Here is a 22477-nt window from a genome sequence, read left to right on the forward strand (position 1 = left end):
AAAAAAAAAAGTCTGGCTACGCCCATGGGCAGTCCCATTGGGTATACTCCCCCACTCTGCTATAGGCGCTCAGTTTAGTTACAAGCAGTGTCAGGAGAACTACAACTCCACAGAGGGGTAGGTGCTGTGTCCGTCAATGAACATCAGAGAAATTGATTTTTCGGGGAGTCAAAAATCCCATTTTCTCTTTCGTTTATCAACGACACAGCTCATGATCTTCATAACCATTGGGACGTCCCAAAGCGGTGTAAAACATGAGGGGTGGGAGCAGCTAAAAATAAACTCCCAAGGCTAATTTATAGCCAACCAGGTAAACGGGAGCTCACCCAAAATAACTGGAGACCACTTGAAAAAAAACAGTACACCCTCAAAGAAGATCAAGTCCTCTAAACAGCAGCCTGCAAAACCTTGCGGCCAAAAGAAGCATCCACAGATGCCAACACATCCACAGAACTTTAAAAGTGTGCACCAATGACCAGGTGGCCACCTTGCAAACCTGCGTCGCTGACGCCTGATGACGGAAAGCCCAGGAGGCACCAAGCGTCCTAGTAGAGTGCGCCTGGACAAGGAAAGGAGCAACCTGACCCCTGATGGAATAGGCCTGAATCACCATCTGTCTGATCCATCTGGAAATGGTCACAGAGGAAGCGGATAACCCTTCACGAGGTCCATCCGTGGGCACAACTGTAGAGTCTGACTTCCTGAAAGACTCCGTAGCTGCCAGGTACACCCTAAAATGCCCGGACCACAGCCAAGGTATGCAAGGCAATTGCCTTTGGATGTTCAGGCCTGGGACACAGGAAAGGCAACACGGTCTTCATTAAAATAAAAAAACAGAAAACCTTTGGAAGGAATGATGGACAGGGGTGAAGAGCCACCTTATCCCTGTGAATCACCAGGTAAGGTGAACAGGATAATGCCACCAGGTCCAACACCCTGTGCACTGAGGGGGTAGCCACCAAAAAGGCCACCTTCTGGGACAGCATAAGCAGGGGAATCTCCGAAGATGCTCAAAGGGAGGCTTCTGGAGAACCAAAAGCACCAGATTGAGATCCCAAGGAGGCAACGGAACCTACACTGGAGGAACCGATGTCTTACACCCTGAAGAAAGGTACGCACCAGGGAGTGTGTGGCCAAAGGTCGTTGAAAGAAGACTGCCAAAACCAACACCTGGCCCTTGATGGCACTCAAGGCCAATTTCTGTTCAACACCCCGTTGAAGGAAGGTCAAGATCCGAGCCACCAAGAAGGAGCGAGGATGAATCCCAAGAGACTAACACCACGCAATGCATGTCTTCAACGTTCCATGGTAGATCTTCCTAGAAGTAGATTTCCTAGCATTCAACAGGGTAGGAATTACCAACTCAGATAAACCCCCATCCTTCCGCACCTGGTATTCAACAGCCAAGCCGTCAAAGCCAGCAACTGTAAAGCAGGACGGAAGATCGATCCTTGGGACAGCAGATCCTCCCTGAGAGGAAGCTTCCAAGAAACATCGGCGACCAGCCGCACCAGATGGGCGTACAAAGCCCAGGGAGGCAAGTCCGGAGCCACCAAGATGACCGGAATCCCTTCTGCCTCGATCCTACGGAGAAGTCTTGGCAGAAGTTTGAGAGGGAAGGATAAATGAGAAGATACTGGCCCCATGGGGCCATCAGCGTGTCTGTGGCTTCCACCAGAGGATCCCTTGACCGAGCCCCTTTCTATTGAGCCGAGATGCCAACAGATCCACCTTGGGTGTGCCCCACCAGAGGCACAGTTGATGAAACACCTCCAGATGAAGGCACCACTCCCCTTGGTCCAACGCCTGCCGACTGAGATAATCCACCTGCCAATTTTCCACCCTAGGAAAGTTTACGGCGGAGAGGGCTAGAACGAACTGTTCTGCCCACCTTAGAATGCCGGCTACCTCTAGAGCCACCAGGATACTTCTTGTGCCCCCTTGGTGATTGACCTAAACCACGGCAATGGCCTTGTGCGAATTAATGCGTACTGGACAACCCTGAAGACAATCCGTCCAATGGTCCAGACACAGTCTGATCGCTCGAAGTTCCAAGACATTAATTGGTAGTCTGGACTCTTCCAGTGTCCAGATCCCCCGAGCAGAATGCTTGCCGAGTAGGCCTCCCCAGCCAGACAGGATGGCATCAGTGGTGACCACTGTCCAATACAAGGGGAGGAAGGATTTGCCCAGCCAAAGCGCCTGAGAACAAAGCCATCATATCAGGGACTCCTTCGTTCCCCGACTCAGCCGGATCAGATTGTCCAGAGACTTGGGAGTCTTGTCCCATTTGGTCAGAAGTTCCCTTTGCAAGGACCTCGTATGGGACTGTGCAAACAGAACCGCTTCGAAGGTAGACACCATCAGGCTCAGCACCCGCATGCAAGTCCAGAGGGATGACCATCTGCTGGACAACAGGAGATGAAATGTAGCCTGCAGTTTCTGGAGTTTGTCCAGAGGAAGGAGAACTCTAGCTAAGGCCAAGTCCAGAGTCAGGCTCAGGTAGTCCAGCTTCGTGGACGGAACCAGAGCAGACTTCTGAAAATTCAGAATCCAGCTGAACTCCCGCAGGAGCTTGCATTGTGATCTTCAGGTTTTCCACAAGAGCAGAAGGTGACTCCGCTCGCAGGAGGAGATCATTCAAGTAGCCCAGTACCACGATCCCCCATTGGCATTAAGGCTAGCACTTTGCCTTCCTTCCTAGGAACTGTAAACAGGTTTGGGTAAAACCCCTGAAAACGTTCCGGAATCAAACCCGGGACGATCACCCCTTGGTAGGCAAGAACCTTAATATAAGGACCGTAGGGCGCTTCTGTGGGAATGATCCATCTTGCAACACTTGATGTTGGCCTCCTGGCTGAGTGAGCGGTTTCTTAGCTGCCCCTTCCAGAAAGCAGAAGCACACTTGAAAAGGTAAGCATGGAAGGGGGAAAAAAAGAAGGAAGGCACCTCTAAGTGCAGTGTAAAAACATTTAAGGACACCCAATAGAAGAACACTTGCATGATTATTCGTGAAGAGGAAGCATATGGGGACATCACAGGGGTCCGCTATATAGGCTCCCTGTTGGCTCTCTTTCCCTAAAAGCCATCCAGCAGCATGGGGAGATGGAAGGAGAGATGTGGAGCACTGAGGAGGAAGGTCCCAAGCAGAGGTTGCGGTGGGACAAATGGGACAAGACTCTGCAGTCTCTGGACAATGAGATCCGGCTGAGTCGGGGAAACGAAGGAGTCCCCGATATGGTGGCTTTGTTCTCAAGTGCTTTGGCTGGGCAAATCCTTCCTCCCCTTGTATTGGACAGTGGTCACCACTGATGCCAGCCTGTCCGCTGGGGAGGCTTACTCGGCAAGCATTCTGCTCAGGGGATCTGGACTTTGGAAGAGTCCAGACTACCAATCAATGTCTTGGAACTCCGAGCGATCAGACTGTCTGGACCAATGGACGGGGGACTAGAGCGAAACTTGATCTTGTAGCTGGATCAAATGACTTTGTGGACCCACTTTTCTTGCAGCAGGGCTCTCGGCTTGTCAGACCAGGTTTGTCTGGATCCTCCAGAGGAGGCCCTGAAAGGCTTCGAGCCCTTGTCAGTCGACCCTGATGGACGAAAAAATAAATAAGCGTACGAGTTGAGAAGGTAGGCTTGTGTCTACAAGGTCTCTTGCAGTTAGAGGGGGAAGAGTGTTTTCTTCCGCAGGCTTCTGAGATCTTTAATGATCTCATTAAGGGTAGCTCCAAACAGGCGATCTCTTTGAAAATTAAGATCAGTCAAGGCCTTTTTAGAAGTCTGGTCCGTTGACCAGCATTTGAGCCAAAAGATACACCGAAGAACCACTGCCAAAACAAAGTCGAGCCAATAGGGGAGCCACATCCAAAAGAGAGGCATCACAGATAAACTGCAGCCCCTGAACCAGCTAGTCCACCAACTCGGCAAAGGCAGGGGGGGGGGGGGGGGGGAACTCTCCTGTTCTCCCTCCAGATCACGGTGCAAGAGCTTAGCCCACTTGGTCAGAATTTGGCTGGTTTGTCACTTAGGCCGGTATTCACCATTGCCTTGGTGTCGCAGAGTGTAAATATTGCGGGCCACAGCCTCTGCCTTCCTGTTAGCTGGATCCTTAAAGGCTGGGCACTCTTCAACCGGAAGCATGGTTGCCTTGTTTAATCTGGAAACCAAAGGGTCCACCACATGTGGAACAGTCAACTTCTTAAGAGGCTCCTCATAGGGGGCAACGCCTAGTAAAGCACTTGGGAGACCCCACAGGAACGCTTTGGTCGTCCCCACTCTTCAGCGATAATTCCAGTCAATATAGGCAGGAAAAGGAAACACCTTTGCCGCTCTGGATGGCTTGTGAGTGCCAAAGAGTACCTGCCCCCCTTCTTCAGGGTCTCACGCACAGATACAATCAGATTCCTCCACGTCTGCAACCTCACACGAGATTGCCGCCGGGCACCCGCAAACGCTCCCCGCTGAGAGAGGACTGTCAGCTGTTGTAAACACAGCTGACCGCTGTTGTCTCTGAAACGATCACAGAGCGCCTGTGATCCTTATATATAGGATCACAGGTCTCTATAATAATTTCACAAGTTCCTCCCCCCCACATTCAGAAAACACTCCCCTAGGCTCACTATTAACCCTTTGATCACCCCAGAATAACCCCCTCCAGTAACAATGCATATTTTTAGCACTGATTACAGTAATGTCACTGGTCTTTTTTTGTTTATAGTGCAAAAAAAAAAAAAAAAAAAAAAAAAAAAAAAAAAGAAACCCCAAAATTACACAGGTGATCAAATACTACCAAAAGAAAGCTCTATTTGTGGGAAAAAAAGGACATCAATTTTATTTCGGTACAGTGTCGCACGACCACGCAATTTTCCGTTAAATTAACGCAGTGACGAATTGCAAAAAATAGCCTGGTCATTAAGGGGGCAAATCCTTCCAGTCCATAACTAGTTGAAGGAGGGGGGGAAAAAAAAAAAAACATCAGAAACGCAATACTTGAAGTATATTACAAGCTACAAGTTAGGAAAAAAAAAAAAAAAGCCTGCGGCCCTTTCCAAAAACGCACCAGCTGCAAAACGCATTGATGTTAATGTGTACCATAGGAAACAATGTTAAATGGACTGTAGTGCATTTCTGCAAACTGCACTAAAAAAAAAAAAAAAAACTGCATAGGTGTGAACATAGGGTAAGAGACACACAAGCCTGCATTCACACCTTAGACCATGGGTCTCAAACTGGCAACCCTCCAGCTGTTCCAGAAGTTCCATGACACATTGCAAGGCTGACAGTAACACGCTTGACTCCTAAAAGCAGAGGCATGATGGGACTTGCAGTTCAACAGCTGGAGGGTCTCTATCCCTGTCTTAGAGTAGAAGCAGAAAGTATTCATAGTGATTTCAGAGTTTATTTTCCACGCATATTTTAGACATTTTGCAGGCATTTGTGCACATATATCAAGCTTCGGGAATTTATTTTCTGAGTAGATAGAGAAGTTCAGGTGCGCATGGGAAATTTTCCCAAAAGGAGAAATGGTCGATCGTTCTTATGCAGGGTAAGATATAAGTGTGCGTCAGCCTACAATGCCAAGTAACTCAAATCTGACCTGACTGAAAAAAAATAAGATATTCTGGTGAGCAAGCGAAACGCAGCTTTTCAGGACTAAAAAAAAAAAAATTGATACTTACAGAACGCTGTGCTTTGATTTCACGGGCATAGACTGCTGGATTCTGGTTTAACTGCTGCTTAGCCTGAGCATTCATGGCATTATTCATCCATTCCATGGTCTCCCGCACACACTTTTCCACCTTCTCCATGTCTACAGTGCTGATATGTTGATAAGCCTCATTCTGTACAAACACAAAAACACTGCTAAGACAATAAAGATAGAGCATCACACTATACCACAACGGTACTTTAAAGATTGTTACACGTGGATGGCTTTTTAAAGGTGCATGGATGCACCAAAGCATGTGAGTGCATTACCACATTTTTAATAAAATTAAAAGGTTTTTAAAAAAAAGGTATAAGCACCATTGTGAGCTTTTATATTTTTCATGATATGCTGATTACTACGGAGAAAGTGGCTGATATATGGGATATGATCACCTGGAGGCGTTAACCATTTGATATCCAGCATTTGAGCCCAATTGAGTCTAACATATGGTGGTGAGCGCCCAATCACAAGGGGGTGCACGATTAGGAGTGAGTTGTGACACCCCGGTCACTCACCTGGTTTGGGGACACCGCCACGAATTGGTGGCTTGAGCACTTATAGAAGATTTATTTGCACAGATTGTCACAAAAGACTTTATTGGACACTTGATTGCTATTTGCCGCATGGCCTTATATATTTATTATTTTACCACAGATACTACTTATCATTTATAGCACTTTATATATTGTATGGATTGATACGCAGTACATTTAAGCACAAGGATTTATTGTGATACACACTTGTGATTTAGCACTTTTTTCTAGCACAATTCATATTCATTTCTAGGAATCGCACTGTACACAACTATATATTTTTTTTACCTTTCATCATTGGATTTTATTTAGGATACAGCATTTTAAGATTATGAAATTGGAATCTTTTGCTTGAGGGTTATACACATATATTTATATAATTTTTAGGAAGCGCACTGTACACTATATATATATATATATATATATATATATATATATATATATATATATATATATTCACATACATACACTTTTCATCATTGGATCTTATTTATGATACAGCATTTTAAGATTATGAAATTTGAATATTTTGCTTGAGGGTTAGACACCTACATACACACTATATATATATATATATATATATATATATATATATATATATATATATATATATATATATATATATATATATATATATATATATATATATATATATATATATATATATATATATATATATATTTATTTATTTTTTTTTTTTTTTTTTTTTTTTTTTTTTTTTTTTTTTTTTGCTACACATTTTTAATTTTTACACATTTGGATAGATTTTTATTTTGCGCAACACTAATTATATATTTAGAGCGTCACATTATAAAGTGAATTTCAACACGAAGGCAACAGTAGACAATCCTGGGCATTTCTGCTGGTTGTAAGGTGTGACATGTAAAACACACATTACCTGGTTCTTGTATTCATCTACGATCTTTGCATAGTGCTGCAGCCTCTGTCCAAGTTCTTCAAATGCTTTTGGGCGCTCTTCTGATTCCTTATACCGCTCATGGACAGGAGAACCAAATTTCTAAAATAAATGACAACAATGGTTATCAGCAGGAAAGGAGTATGTGCAAGACAAGCATCCAGAACACTGCTAGTGCCTGGCTGCATCTAGCTTCAACACTATGCTGGAAAACGCAACTATCTGTAAGCCCAGAAAACACTCAGATCCTCACATGGATATTTGCACCAAGCAGGTGACCAATTATGGCCATGCACATAGAGAGACTGTCATTAGAACATTTATTAATTTTAGAAATGTTTGTTTAATTTTCTAATCATTAATGGGGTCAAATCAAACGTTCATTTTCGACCAGTAATGAGAAAATTTGAAGGAATATTATTCCTTGTTAAATCAAGTGAAATTCTTGAAACAACATTCGTCCCATTCATAAAATGCACACAGAATTTTTGTATGAATGTTTGTAGGCATATGCTTGTCCTAAAAATCTACTAGTGTGTGGTTAAGATAAGAAAGAACTGAAGCCACTGAGACAGCATAACAATTAGGGAACTAGTATTTTCAGAAGTGGTCAGCATTAGCAGCCTTCACACTTCACCCTTCCCCATGAGGTCAGGGAAGAAGAAAAAAGAGGGAGGAGGAAGAGGACGATGAGGAGGAAGAGGACGACAACGACAAGGAGGAGGAGGACGACGAGGACAAGGACAATCACAATAGTCAATATGTATTAACCAGTTGCCGACCAGCCTCTGTACTGCGGCAGGTTGCCTCTGTACCTGTATATGTTGCTTCATGAGACAGCCAGTGGGGCTGATTGGCCACAGAGCCAAATCAGCACATCTGCCGGGCACCCGCGATCGCTCCCTGTGGAGACAGAACACGGTCTGCCGACATACACATGGCAGATCACTGTTCTTTCAGTGATGGACACAGGGATCCTGTGTTCCTCCTAGTTATGCACACAGGTCTGTGTGTTTGTTCCATAAGTCCACCCCCCCCCCCACAATTAGAAAGCACCCCCTAGGGACACTTTTAACCCTTTGATCGCCCCCTGGTGATAAACCCCTTCCCTACCAGTGTCATTAGTACAGTAACCATGCGTATTTTTAGCACAGATTACTGTAGTAATGTCACTGGTTCCCCCAAAGGGGGGTCAAAAATTTCAGTTAGGTGTCCAATCTGTCTGCCGCAATGCCGCAGTCCCGCGGATTGCCGCAATTGCTAGTAACAAAAAAAAAAAAAAATGCCACACAACAAAATCTTTCCCCTAGTTTGTAGACATAACTTTTGCACAAACCAATCAATCTACACTTATTGGGATTAACATGTAGCAGAATACAAATTGGCCTAAAATGATGGGGGGGGTTTTTGACTTACCGTAAATTCCATTTCTCTGATGTTCATTGACGGACACAGCTCCTCATCTTCACAACCATTAGTTACACTGCCCCCTACAGGAGTAGAACACTAGGCAGAAAAATAATCTTGCTACGCCCTATGGGCAGTCCCAGGAGGACTACTCCCTCTTTCTGCTATAGGTACTCAGTTTAGTTACAATCACTGTCAGAAGAATTACAACCCCAGAGGGGTGGGTGCTGTGTCAGTCAATGAACATCAGAGAAATGGATTTTACGGTAAGTCAAAAATCCATTTTCTCTTTCGTTCATTGATGGACACAGCTCCGTATCTTCATAACTATTGGGACGTCCCAAAGCAGTGTAAACATGAGGGTTGGGAACAGCAAAAAAATTCCCAAGGCTTAACAGTAGCCAACCAGACAACAGCAGCTCAACCAAAACAGGAGCCCACCTGAAAAAAACAACACACCCTCAAAGAGGATCAGGTCCTCTAAACAGAAGCCTGCAAAACCTTGCGACCAAAATTCCATGCCAACACATCCACTTTATAAAACTTTGTGAAAGTGTTCACTGACGACCAGGTGGCCGCCTTGCAAATCTGTGTCACTGATGCCTGATGACGGAAAGCCCAGGAGGTCTTTAGCGCCCAAGTAGAGTGCACCTTGACAGGGAAAGGAGGAACCTGACCCTGATGGAATAGGCCTGAATAACCGTCTGTTTGATCCATCTGGAAATGGTCACATAGGAAGCAGACAACCCTTTCTGAGGCCCATGTGTGAGCACAAATCGTGAGTCTGACTTCCTAAAAGACTCCGTAGCTGCCAAGTACACCCTAATTGCCCGGAACACATCCAAGGCATGCAAGACAATTTGGATGTTTAAGCCTGGGAGACAGGAAGGCAACACAATGTCTTCATTCAAATGAAAATCAGAGACAACCTTTGGAAGAACGACAGACAGGGACGAAAAAACTGAATTTTTGTAAAATCTTACCTGTAAAATTCCTTTCTCCGAGTCCTCCGACAGTCGCCATCTTCATATTCGTCACAATGGGGGTATTAGACTTTGCTCCGTAGGAGTAGCTAGGCAACAGAATATGTCAATATTAAAGCTTTTAACATATCCCCACCCCAGGGGGTGGTCCCCTCAGTCTATACCCTCCTGCTTCCTGTTTCCCGCTTCAGTTTCAGTGGAATAGCAGTAGAGTATCTAAACCCCAAAAGAGGGGCGGGGGCGGCGACTGTCGGAGGACTCAGAGAAAGGAATTTTACAGGTAAGATTTTACAAAAATTCCGTTTTCTCTTACGTCCTCCGACAGTCGCCGCCATCTTCATATTCGTCACAATGGGGACGTCCCAAAGCAGTGCAAACATGAGGGGTGCGAAACGCAGCTGCGCCTAAAGGCAACGCAGTCTCCACATCAAGAAAGTAACCTTACCAAAGGAAGGAAACCAGCTGGGCAACACGAGAAAAAATTTGCTCAACGGGAGCAATAACCCAGGAAAAAAAAACAAATAACCCAGGGATACAAAGAAATCCCAAACAGCCCAAAGGACCAAAACCAGGGACCCTAAGGGACCGCCGCACTAAGAACCTTGCGGCCAAAGGAAGCATCTGCCGATGCTTGAACATCCACTCTGTGGAACAGAGTGAAGGTGTGCACGGTCGACCAAGTCGCCGCCCTACACACCTGGGCCACAGAAGCCCCATGACGACAGGCCCAAGACGTACTCAGATATCTGGTAGAGTGCGCCCTCACAGGCATAAGGGAAACTTTTCCCCGCAAAGCATAGGCCTGTTCAACGGCCTGTCTGAACCAATTGGCGACGGCAGAAGCAGACGCCGCCACACCCTTCCGAGGACCCCCGGAAGGACAAACAAAGAATCTGACTTGTGAAAAGATTCAGACGATTTTAGGTAAACCCTAATCGCCATGAACAGCATCCAAGGAGTGCAACACCACCTCCTCCGAATGTTTAGACTTCGCGCAAGGCGAAGGCAAGACAATGTCCTCATTGAGGTGAAATTCCGAAACCCTCTTCGGAAAAAAAGAAGGGTTAGGTCGCAAGACCACCTTAACCAAGTGATTGACCAGATACGGACAATGGCAGGACAGGCTGCCAGCTCCGACACTCTGCGAGCCGAATTGATCGCCACCAAAAAAGGTGACCTTCTAGGACAACATAGACAACGAGATCTACCCGATCCGTTCAAAAAAGAACCATGTTGTAACACGGACAGAACAAGATTCCAGTCCCAAGGAGGCAGAGGCACCCTCCTAGGAGGGACCAGATGCCCCCGAACAAAAGTGCTAATCAAGGAGATAGATGCCATAGGACGTTTATAAAAGAACGGCCATCGCAGACACCTGACCCTTGATCATAGCCAGCGCCAAACGCTGTCAACACCCTTTCGAAGGAAGGACAACACCCCAGACACCGACCACGGGCGAGGTGAAGACCCCCTGAACTCACACCAGGCAAAATAGGCCTCCGAAATACGGTAAAAGACCTACCGAGGAAAAAATTCCTCGCGTCGATCAAAGTGTGAATGACCTCAGGGGAGAGACCCCTATCCCTCAGGGCCTCGGTTTCAACAGCCAGGCCGGCAAAGCCAGCGACTGCAAGGCAGGATGAAATATCAGCCCTTGAGACCGGAGATCTTCCCGAAGAGGCAGACGCCACGGGGCGTGGACCGCCAAATGCACGAGGTCTGCGTACCAGGACCGGCGAGGCCAGTCCGGTGTCACAAGAATCACCGTTTTTTGGTTCCGAGACCAACCTGCGAAGGAACCTGGGCAGCAATTGAAACGGTGAAAACGCATACATCAGTCGGTACTGATGCCACGGAGCTACCAATGCGTCTGACGCGTCTGCCCGAGGATCGCGTGGCCTTGCCACGAACCTGTACACCTTGCTGTACAGACGAGACGCGAACAGGTCCACCTCCGGAAGACCCCACGTCGCGCACAACATCTGGAGAACACCCGGACGGAGGGGCCATTCCCCCTGGTCCAGGGACTGGCGGCATCAGATAATTCGCCCGCCAGTTCTCCAACCCCTGGAATGTGAACCGCCGATATCGCCAGGACATGCGTCTCGGCCCAAGACAGAATGTCGGCCACTTCCCGAGCCACCCGGGCCCTCTTGGTGTCCCCTTGGCGAATGACGTAAGCCACCGCCGTGGCAATGTCCATCTGCACCCGAACCGGACAGCCCTGCAGCCTGTCCGGCCAACGTTGAAGGCAGAGAATCATCGCACGCAATTCCAGAATGCTGACCGGAAGGGAGGATTCCCCCTCCGACCAAGTTCCCTGGGCGGACAGAACGCCCAGAATACCACCCCAGCCCGACAGGCTGGCATCCGCAGTGACCACCGTCCATGAGAAAGGACGAAAAGACTTGCCCCCTGACACCGGCGGGGACAGGAGCCACCACAGAAGAACCCTTCTGGTGCGATGGCCCAACGAAATCCGGATCCAGAGATCGCGGTCGCCCGTCCCACCTGGACAGGATCTCCGCTTGGAGACCCCGCGTGTGAAACTGGGCGAAGGGAATCGCCTCGAAAGCCGAGACCATCAATCCCAGACATCTCATGCACGTCCGAGTGGACGAGGACGGAGCGTCCCTGAGGGACCTGACTTCCTTCCTGAAGAGTCCTGAGTTTGTCGTCCGGTAGGAAGACCTTCGCCTGGACAGAGTCCAGAACCATTCCCAGGTAAGGGAGACGAACCGATGGGCACAGTGCTGACTTTGGAAAAGTTATCGTCCAACCAAACTCCTGCAGAGACTGCATCGTAACGGACAAAGCCTTCTCCAGACCCTGGCTGGTCGCAGACCGAACCAGAATATCGTCCAGATACCCTAGGACAGACACGCCCTGGGCTCTCAACAAAGCCAAAACCGGTGCCCGCACCTTGGTGAACACCCGTGGAACCGAGGCGAGACCAAAGGGCAACGCCACAAATTGGTAGTGATCCTCCGCTATGGCGAATCGAAGGTACCTCTGGTGACCCTCGAAATTCGGGATGTGAAGATACGCATCCTTCAAGTCGATGGAAGCCATGAACTCCCCCGGAACCAGGGCAGCCACCACCGACCGCAGAGATTCCATGCGGAACTTGCGCATCCGCACAAAGCGGTTCAGCGCCTTTAAGTCCAGAATCGGACGTACCTTGCCCTCCTTCCCGGGCACGGTGAACAGATTGGAATAGAACCCCCGAAACCTGTCCCGATGAGGCACCGGGACCACCATTCCCTGAGCCCTCAGGACCTGCACCGCTAGATGCAGATCCCGCAAACGCTCCGGAAACAGTAGAAGATTTAAGGGAAAAAATCTGCGCTCCGGCCTATAGAGAAACTCGATCTCGTAGCCAGATCGAACGATTTCCTGAACCCACCTGTCCCGAACCCGGGACAGCCATGGCTGAAGGAAACCGAGCAAGCGTCCCCCCACCCCAGAGTCGGGTGAGGGCGCCCCTTCAGGCCGCACTGTTGTGGGCCGCTGAACCGGACTGGCTGGACTTTTGCTTACCAGTCCACGGCTTCTTACCAGGAGCCGTCTTAGCCTTGTGGGATTAGGGTAAGAGCGTGCTCTTACCACCCCTATTTAACGTATCTAGGGACTCACCAAAAAAGGCGAGAACCATCATAGGGCAGATTAGCCAAGGTCTTACGCGAAGATTGGTCCACCGACCAACACTTCAACCAAACCAAAACGGCGAGACAATACCGCCACACCATGTACACGTGCAGCCAACGGAACCATATCCAGGTCCGCATCACACAAATACATGACACCCTGGTGGATTTGATCCACCATATCCAAAGTCGCCTGGAGGGCAGAATCAGCCACCAGGACGCGATTAAGCACCTGCGTCCAGCTCGCGACAGCCTGGGCCGCCATAAGTGAAGCAAATAAAGCTTTCAGCATAGAACCCATAATAGAATAGGCATGACGGGCAAGGGACTCCGTCCGTTTGTCCGTGGCATCCCGGAACACCGGGATATCCTCAGCAGGAATCGCAGCGGGCTTATTCAGAACCACTATCGCGTGATCCACCAACGCCCGTCAGTAGCGGGCGTAAAAGGATATCGCAGCTTAAACCTACTTGGTATAGCATAAGGCTTGCGTATATTACGCCAATGTTCCTTTACAGCGCATTGAAAATCATCAGTGCAGGGAAATACCTGCGATGTTTTGCGTCTTTTCTGCGTCCCATAAGCCGCCAAGGCAGCAGGAGGACAAGGTTCATCCTGTAAACGCAGTGTTTGCTTGATAGAAGCAACCAATTCATCCATGAGTGCAAGCTCTTCAGACGAGCCAGGGGGAGAAATATTAACCCCCTCAACCTCAGCCTCCATTTCTGACCCTACAAGGTCCAGGGAGGAACGGGACCCCGACAAGGAGACCCCAGCAACAGCAGCCCCATCACCAACACCCTCTGAATCAGAGGAAATTGAAAACTCTGGGCCTTTTTTGAGGATTGAGCAGCCATCAGCAATTGCACCTGAGTCGCAAGGCTAGCCACAATCGCAGCCAAATCCCCCCCCCCCCCCCGAGGGGGAAAACCGCAGTCCCCTGGCTTGCCACCAATGTGACAGGAAATTTGCTTTCCCGAGAATCCATGCCCCAAAATGAGTAAAATAAAATGGGTGACCGCCCCTTTAAATAAGGCGCTGCGAACGTAGCCCACCGCCACACAAGCACACCCACACCAGGGACCCCCACAGGGAGAAGTTATACTCAGGCAAGGATACAGAGAATAGAGGGAAAAAACCTGGAGAGACCGCTGCTGCTGCTGGCCAGATCGGTGCTCCTGTAGAAAAGGAATTGCTGATATTCAGGGCGCTCCATTAAAGCCTATGGGAGGCTACAAGAAAATGGCCGCCATGCATGTGTACCATGCGGCCGGAGCGAGTACAGCCAAAATGGCGCCGTTTGGCGCCGAAACCGCCGCTCCCCCTCCTCATGAAGGTGGAATAAAAAAACACCACATAGTTATAAAGAACATGGTGGACCGCCGCAGCGGTGCTGTAATGTGCCCCAAACATGATAGCATCAAGTTCCACAGCACACAGCCGTTCACACACTCTGACACAGAAGTGCAGCACAGCCCCCCCTCCTTGCAGCCCACAGCATGCAGTGTGAGAGATAGGGAAACATCAATAGTGTGAACACAGGGCAAGGTAACACAGTCCCAGACTGACACCCCCCAGACAGACAGGTCCCCACATGAATACACTTACCTCTTACATGGCGTGGGGGACCCGCACAGGCGAACAAGCCGCTGTACATGAGACAGGGAGAGTCGCATCCAGGACGCAGCAGAAGGTGGGTTGAGAAACCGCACAGCGTCCAGTGAGGTAGCCACCTCACCCTAGCATCCCTGCACGGAACAGGGATGGGTCGTTCAGAAAACTCAGGAGTGGTACCTGACTGAACGCTCGATGGCGGGCTGAGAAGCCACTGACCCACAACCTGCGACCAGGGGAGTCAGCCCGAGACGCAGCCCGCATTATCCTCTTCATCCGAAGATCTTCATCTAACTATTGCTGGTAAAAATAACAGCTAAATAAAGAAAGAGAGAAGAAACTCAAATAAAATCAAAAAAGAGAGAAGGCTGAGACAAAATGCCCCAGCATAGAGACAGCCAGCTAACTCCTGAAAACTAGACATTGAAACTGAAGCAGGAAACAGGAAGCAGGAGGGTATAGACTGAGGGGACCACCCCCTGGGGTGGGGATATGTTAAAAGCTTTAATATTGACATATTCTGTTGCCTAGCTACTCCTACGGAGCAAAGTCTAATACCCCCATTGTGACGAATATGAAGATGGCGGCGACTGTCGGAGGACGTAAGAGAAACCACCTTATCTCTGCAAACCATCAGGTAAGGTGGACAGGATACCACCGCCAGTTCCAACCCCCCTGTGCGCAGAGGTAAAAGCCACCAAAAAAGACACCTTCTGAGACAAGGTAAGCAAGGGAATCTCCCGAAGATTGTCAAAGGGAGGCTTCTGGGGGACTGAAAGCACCAAATTGAGGTCCCAAGGCAGCAACAGACACCGCATCGGAGGAGCCAAATGTCGGACACCCTGAATTAAGGTACGCACCAGGGAGTGGCCAAGGGTGGTTGGAAGACTACTGCCAAAGCGGTAACCCTCCAGGAAGGAAACACCTTTGCCGCTCTAGATGTCTTGGGAGTGCCAAAGGGAACCTGCGCCTCCATCGCAGCTGCATCCTCCATCTTCAAGATCTCCTGAACAGATAAAAGCAGAGCTTCCACCAGCGCCTTTTCGTGCATGGTTGCAGATGTGGAAGAATCATCCTCACTATCAGAGGATTTTGGGCGCATGGTCGCAGACGCAGCAGGTTGACCCACGTCCGCCGAGACAGATTCGGGATCTGATGAGAAAGATGAAGCAGGAGTGCTTTTTGCTAGCCCGTCACTCAAAAGCCATCTCCACCCGGGACATAAAAGGACCCCAGGACCGTCGTCAGCTCATCGATGGATGGTTGGGACCCGGAGGGCCCCGCAGCCTTGGAGAGGGGTTTAGATGTGCTCCAAAGACTCCATGGGTCACCAGGAAACCCAGGAGGGATCCCTAGGCCTCAAGGACAGGCCCTGGAAAGAGGCCCCCACCTGGTACAACTGATCGTCCAGTTGCGGGCGGCGCACCGCTCCCCATCACGAGCATAGCGCCCCGCTCCCACCCCAGGAGGTAGACCAGACCACCCACAAAGCCCAAGCATATGTGGAAGGGGGGCAGGATGGAGGGTTAAACATAGAAGGGTGCTTGACTGGAGGGGCAGGAAACCCGGGGGTCTGACCGTCTCAAGGAGGGGCCACGTCCCCCCCCCAAAGCCCTCCAGGGGGAACAGCTACTCACCATACCAAGAACCAGACGGGCACCGCTCCAGACAGAACCTCCTCTCCATCAAAATGGGGCTGTCGGCCAGAAGGAATGCTGCGACTTGGGCAAAGACCCCCAGTCGTTTGCGACCTCGCAAGGTTTTTAATTCACAGGCCAGCCCCTGTGCGCACTGGCCAGCCTGGGGTGACCACTGGAACTAGATTATCCAGTCTTTCGCCCAGTCCGGCAGTTGATTGTTGATCTCACAGGAAAAAAAAAAAAAAACCAGGAGAAAAATTTCTATCTAAAAGAAAAAATTGGCAGGACCAGAGAAAGCAACTAGGTCTTTACTCCCGACTAGGCAGAATATATATATATTATATATATAGATATAGATATAGAGAGAGAGTAACTATAGCAGAGAGAGGGAGTATACCCCCCCTGGGGCTGCCCATAGGCGTAGCCAGGTTTTTTTTTCTGTAGGGGCCACTAGTCATGATGATCAGGAGCAGTGTGTCAATGAATGAAGGAGAAATTCGATTTTTACATTTTTTTTTTTCCCCCCAGAATGGTCGCACTTTTTGTTTATAGCGCAAAAAAATAAAAAAAGAAACACACAGGTGATCAAATACCCCCCAAAAGAAAGCTCTATTTCTGCGGGGAAAAAAAAAGGACATCAATTTTATTTGGGTACAGCGTCGCACGACCGAGCAGTTATCAAAGTAACAGTGCCGTATCGCAAAAAAAGGCCTGGTCATCAAGGGGGTATAACCTTCCGGTCCAGAAGTGGTTAAAAAGGACAGAACTAATAAGCCAAGTGCTAGCTTAGGTTTACACGAGTCCTCTCTGGAAAGCAACCCAAGGTGATCTGCTTTTGTTTTTCCTTTTCTGAACTGCAATTTTAAAATGGTACCAACATGATGGGACTATGAGCCAAGCATTTGGAATGGCCTCAGTATGCGTTTAACAGGAAGTGTTAGATTTGCGTGTAAAGTCCCATTCCTGACTGTGTGCCATGTTTTAGGAGGAGGATGTGCACTAAATCTGCCGTTTAACCACCCGTTTTACCCCATCCACCACGCCACCAGAACAAAAAAAAAAAAAAAAAAAAAAATAAGAGGGTTTTGAAAAAAAATAGTACAGAATTCCATAAATAAAAACCCACTATAGCAAAATTTAAACTAATGATTTTATAAAACGCAAATACAAAGGCCCAAAAACTAGTTACTTCCCACCAATCCGGAACATTTACCTTTAATTCCTCTAGTTTCTCAACATACACCTGCCTTGGCTGATCTTCTCCATCCTCATATAGCCAGTCCTCTGTTGCTGTAAGAAGCTCAGAAAACTGTGTGTGGTCCTATTATAATAAACCATATAACATTAATTCACATTATTTACCATCAAGGGACATTTATACAGATATTTAAATTTGACAAACATCGCACATTATTAGGCAGAATTATTTCTAATGAACCTGAGTGAGCTGTACATGAACTTACCTCCTCAGAGATGAATTTGCTGCAGGGTCCAGAGAGTCTGTCTCTATATTCATAAACATATTCCTCAACAGCGTTCTTGGCATCATTCCTTTCCTTCTCCAGCTTATCTTGGAGGATCATTTTACCCTACAAATACCAGAAGACAGCATTTTTAGTGGGCTACTTGTCTGCAGTAGTTTGCTGTATTTGGGCATGTGTACACATGGCAGAGGCACATATCCCTCTTAGAAAGCAGGTGCATGCGAAAGATTAATCTTCTACACCAAGCAACTAATTATCACTGCCAGAACACAAGAGTAATTATAAGATATTAATCGCTGAATGTGAAAATGAGGACATGGCTGAACAAGTTTAGAGTACAGACAAATCCAGCTCTTGCATTTATGACATTTTACTGCAAATAACTCCAGAACAGCAATTAAAGCATGTAGCTGGCCAAGTAACCCCTTCAACAGAACAAGAGACGTCAGTCAACCACTGGTGCTGTGGCTCAGTTTGTGTCTACACCTATAACAAAATAAACGCTGCCGGGTGAGTGGAGACCTGTAAACAGGTCAATGAAGCACATTTTAAATTTGCATGGTGAAAACACATTACCGTTTATCAAACTTCAGATTTATGCGTTTCTATGTAGGTGTTCAGAAAGTATCATCCATTGCTTTGCCGCCTGATTGAACCAGGACTCAGATAATAATGGATGTGCAATTCAATTTCACAAGTTAATTAGCTCATCTCTTGTTAGAGCAGAATGGCCTGAGATGTCTGTTTAATAAGTTGGTCAGCTAATTGGCAGTCCTGGGGCACAAGCAGCTAACCAACTTGCAGCAGACCACATTTGTTATAAAATAATGGGATTTTTGACTTGCCGTAAACTCCATTTCTCTGATGTTCATTGACGGACACAGCTCCCTATCTTCTTGACAGTTGGGTTATACTGCCACCTACAGAAGTAGGACACTAGGCAGGAAAAGGCTTGACTACGCCTATGGGGCAGTCCCAGGGGGTATACTTCCACTTTCAGCTATAGGCATTTCGTTTGGTTACAAGCAGTGTCAGAAAACCAACTCCACAGAGGGGTGGGTGCTGTGTCCCTTAATGAACATCAGAGAAATGGATTTTACGGCAAGTCAAAAGATCCCATTTTTTTTCCGTTCATTGACGGACACAGCTTCTTATCTTCTTGACAGTTGGGACATCCCAAAGCAGTGTCAAACATGAGGGCAGGGAAAAGCAAGAAAAAAAAAAATTCCCAATGCTAAAACTGTAGCCAACTAGGTAACATTGAGCTCAACAATTGGAGCTTACCTGAAAAAAAAAAAAAAAAAAAAAAAAATCATTACACCCTCAAAGGAGGACCAGGTCCTCAAACAGCAGCCTATAAAACCTTGCGGCCAAAGGAAGCATCCGCAAATGCCAACACATCTACCTCATAAAAAACGTTGTGAAAGTGTGAACAGATGACCAGGTGGCTGCCTTGCAAACCTACACCACTGATGCCTGATGACGGAAGTCCCAGGAGGCACTAAGCACCCGAGTAGAGTGCACCTTAACAGGGAAAGGAGGAACTTGACCCTTAATTGAATAGGTCTGAATCACCATCTGTCTGATACATCTGGAAATGGTCGCAGCAGAAGCAGCGAACCCTTTGAGGTCCATCCGTGAGTACAAATAGTAAGTCTGACTTCCGAAAAGACTCTGTAGCTGCCTTCCGAAAAGACTCTGTAGCTGCCAGGTACACCCCGATTGCCGGAACCACATCCATGGAATGCAAGGCAAATTTCCTTAGGATGTTTAGGTCTGGGGCATAGGAAGGCAACACAATGTCATTCAAATGGAAATTAGAGATGACGGGAGGAAGAACCACCTCATCTCTGTGAACGACATAAGAGGTGAAAAACGCCGCCGCCAGCCCTGACACTCTGCACGTAGAAGTAATAGCCACCAAAAAGGCCATCTTCTGGGACAACATAAGCAGGGGAACCTCCCGAAGACTTTCAAACTGAGGCTTTTGAAGAACAAACAGCACCAAATTGAGGTCCAACTGCGGCAATAAGAGACCGCACTGGAGGAGCCAAGCATCGAACACCCTGGATAAAAAGGTGCACACTAAGGAATGTGTGGCCAATGGACATTGAAAGAATACCGCTAAGGCCAAAACCTGGCCCTTGATGCTACTCAAAGCCAGACGCTGCTCAACCCCCCATTTGAGGAAAGCCAATATCCGAGCCACCAAAAAAGGAGCGAGGGGGAAACCCAAGAGACTCACACCACGCAATGTATGTCTTCCAGGTATGATGGAAGATCTTCTAGACTTTACCAGTGTAGGAATCACAGATTCAGAGAAACCCCTATCCTTCTGCACCTGGCTTTTAACAGCCAAGCCGTTAAAGCCAGCGACTGTAAAGCAGGATGGAAGATTGGCCCTTGGGACAGCAGATCTTCCCTGAGAGGAAGTCTCCAAGGAGGATCGGCGACCAACAGTATACGATTGGTGTACCAAGACCGGCGTGGCCAACCTGGAGCCACTAGAACGACCAGAATCCCTTCTGCCTCAATCCTGCGCAGAAGTCTTGGCAGAAGTTTGAGAGGGGGAAAGGTGTAAATCGGACATTACTGGCTCCAAGGGGCAACTAAGGAGTCTGGCATCAGCTAGAGGATCCTGAGAACGTGCTGCAAACCTCTGTACCTTCCCTGTTGAGACAAGAGGCAAACAGGTCCACCTCGGGAGTACCCTACTGGAGACACAACTGATGAAACATCTCTGGATGAAGCGACCATTCCCCCTTCAACATCTGTTGACTGAGATAATCCGCTTGCCAATTTTCCACCCCTGGAATGTGTACAGCAGAGGGGGCTGGAACGAATTGTTCTGCCCACCTTAGAATGCATCTACCTCCCGAGCCATCAGGGCACTGCTTGTGCCCCTTTGGTGATTGACATAGGCATTGTCAGATTGGTATGCATTCAAACACCCCTTTAGAACTGTCCAATTAGCCAAAGTCTGATCGCTCAGAGTTCCAGTACATTGATCGAAGAGTCCAGACCACTTCAGCACAATGTGCCGAGGACACCACCCCACCCAGACAAACTGGCACCCCTGGTGACAACTGTCCAGTACAGGGGGAGAAAGGATTTTCCCTGTTGAAGTGCCAGGGAACGAACAAAGCCACCAGAACAGGGATCCTCTCGTACCCCGGCTCAATAAGATCGGATTCTCTAGAGCAGGGGTGTCCAAACTTTTTTCAAAGAGGGCCAGATTTGATAAAGTGAATAATGCAAATTAACTATTTTATGCAAAGGTTATTGCAAACGGCATACTTTTGATTTCGTCACATGGATGACTAATCTAAACAGGTGTTAAATCACTCTGCCTTTCATATCTGAAGAAGGACAGATTAAAATATATGTCAGGAACATTGTAAAGTACATTACATATTATTGGTAATAAGGTTGTCTCAACTTTTAAGTAGAAAAAAAAAAAAAAAAATTAACAGGAACATAAACACCAAGTATACATGTTGTGTCCAAATATATTTATAACCGATGTAGACCAACTGATATTAACTGAGATTTTACAATGTATTCATCTCAATTCGGAGCATGCGTGCTCCTTAATCACACAAGGGTTAATCACATAAAAGCACTACATAAAGGGTTAATCACATAAAAGCACTATATAAACCCATTGATTATTAATGATGGCAGCAATAACAGTCATGAATGATGCCAATGTAGTAAATAGAACATTGAAAAGTTTTATTCAAAATCAGTTCCATGTATAAAACAGCAGTACACCTTGTACAATGACCCCCACTGGATCTGCATTGGTGAAGCCAAAATAAGGGGTGACCATCCAGTGTGTGAAGACCTAAAACCAGCCAGGAACAATGCAGCAGTGTGTACAGTTGTGCCTTGCTTGGGCTGTGAGGCGAGGATAATGGAATGCCTGAATCCTGGACAGGGAAGGGTGGAAAAGGGGCCACACAATGCCCAGTATAGGAGGCAAGGAGGATCGCCATCTGTGGCTGCTCTGATCACCCACGATGAGTGCCGACCTGGAACGGGACCCGGACGCAACGTCAGACTCTGGGGAGGAGGACCAAACAAGGCTTGAACCGTTAGAGCCGCTGGTGGTGAGCGGCATGTGCGCTGGTCCAATGCAGGCCAGGGAAGCGTGAAGAGTGCCCGTTTCTCGTATGGTTGCCCTGACAACTTTTCAATGTTCTATTTACTACATTGGCATCATTCTTGACTATTATTGCTGGCATCGTTAATCATCATTGGTGGGTTCACGTAGCCCTTATATGCTGTTAACCCTTGTGTGACTGATACTTTTGAACATCCCTCCTGGTGTGTTTTGTTCCCACACAGTGGCTACTTGACCCCCAGGTGTTCTGCCAATCATCATGTAGAGGGCACTTGTCCTGTCATAATAGCGCCGGATTTGTGATTTTTAGTGCTCCCTATTCGGGCTAGGTCCGAGGCCATATTGAGCAAGAGATATAAAGCTGGCAGGGGCGGGCGGTGGGTGTTAGCAATAGTGTATTCACAAGTAACAGGAAAAA

At 47.7% G+C, this 22477-nt stretch overlaps 1 protein-coding gene across 1 annotated transcript in view; it reads right to left on the reverse strand.

Moving 5' to 3' along the window:
- HSPH1 (heat shock protein family H (Hsp110) member 1) overlaps positions 1 to 22477 on the reverse strand; it is a 72290-nt gene that overhangs the window by 779 nt on the left and 49034 nt on the right. Inside the window, exons 14-17 of the mRNA XM_082245259.1 lie at positions 17913 to 18038; positions 17663 to 17770; positions 7141 to 7260; positions 5681 to 5842 (exon numbers count right to left, since the gene is read on the reverse strand). Of these exons, the coding sequence (XP_082101385.1) occupies positions 5681 to 5842; positions 7141 to 7260; positions 17663 to 17770; positions 17913 to 18038 (516 nt within the window). The remainder of the gene's footprint in view (positions 1 to 5680; positions 5843 to 7140; positions 7261 to 17662; positions 17771 to 17912; positions 18039 to 22477) is intronic.

Source organism: Pelophylax lessonae (genome assembly GCF_965119305.1).
Source record: "Pelophylax lessonae genome assembly, chromosome: 2".
Lineage (NCBI taxonomy): Eukaryota > Metazoa > Chordata > Amphibia > Anura > Ranidae > Pelophylax > Pelophylax lessonae.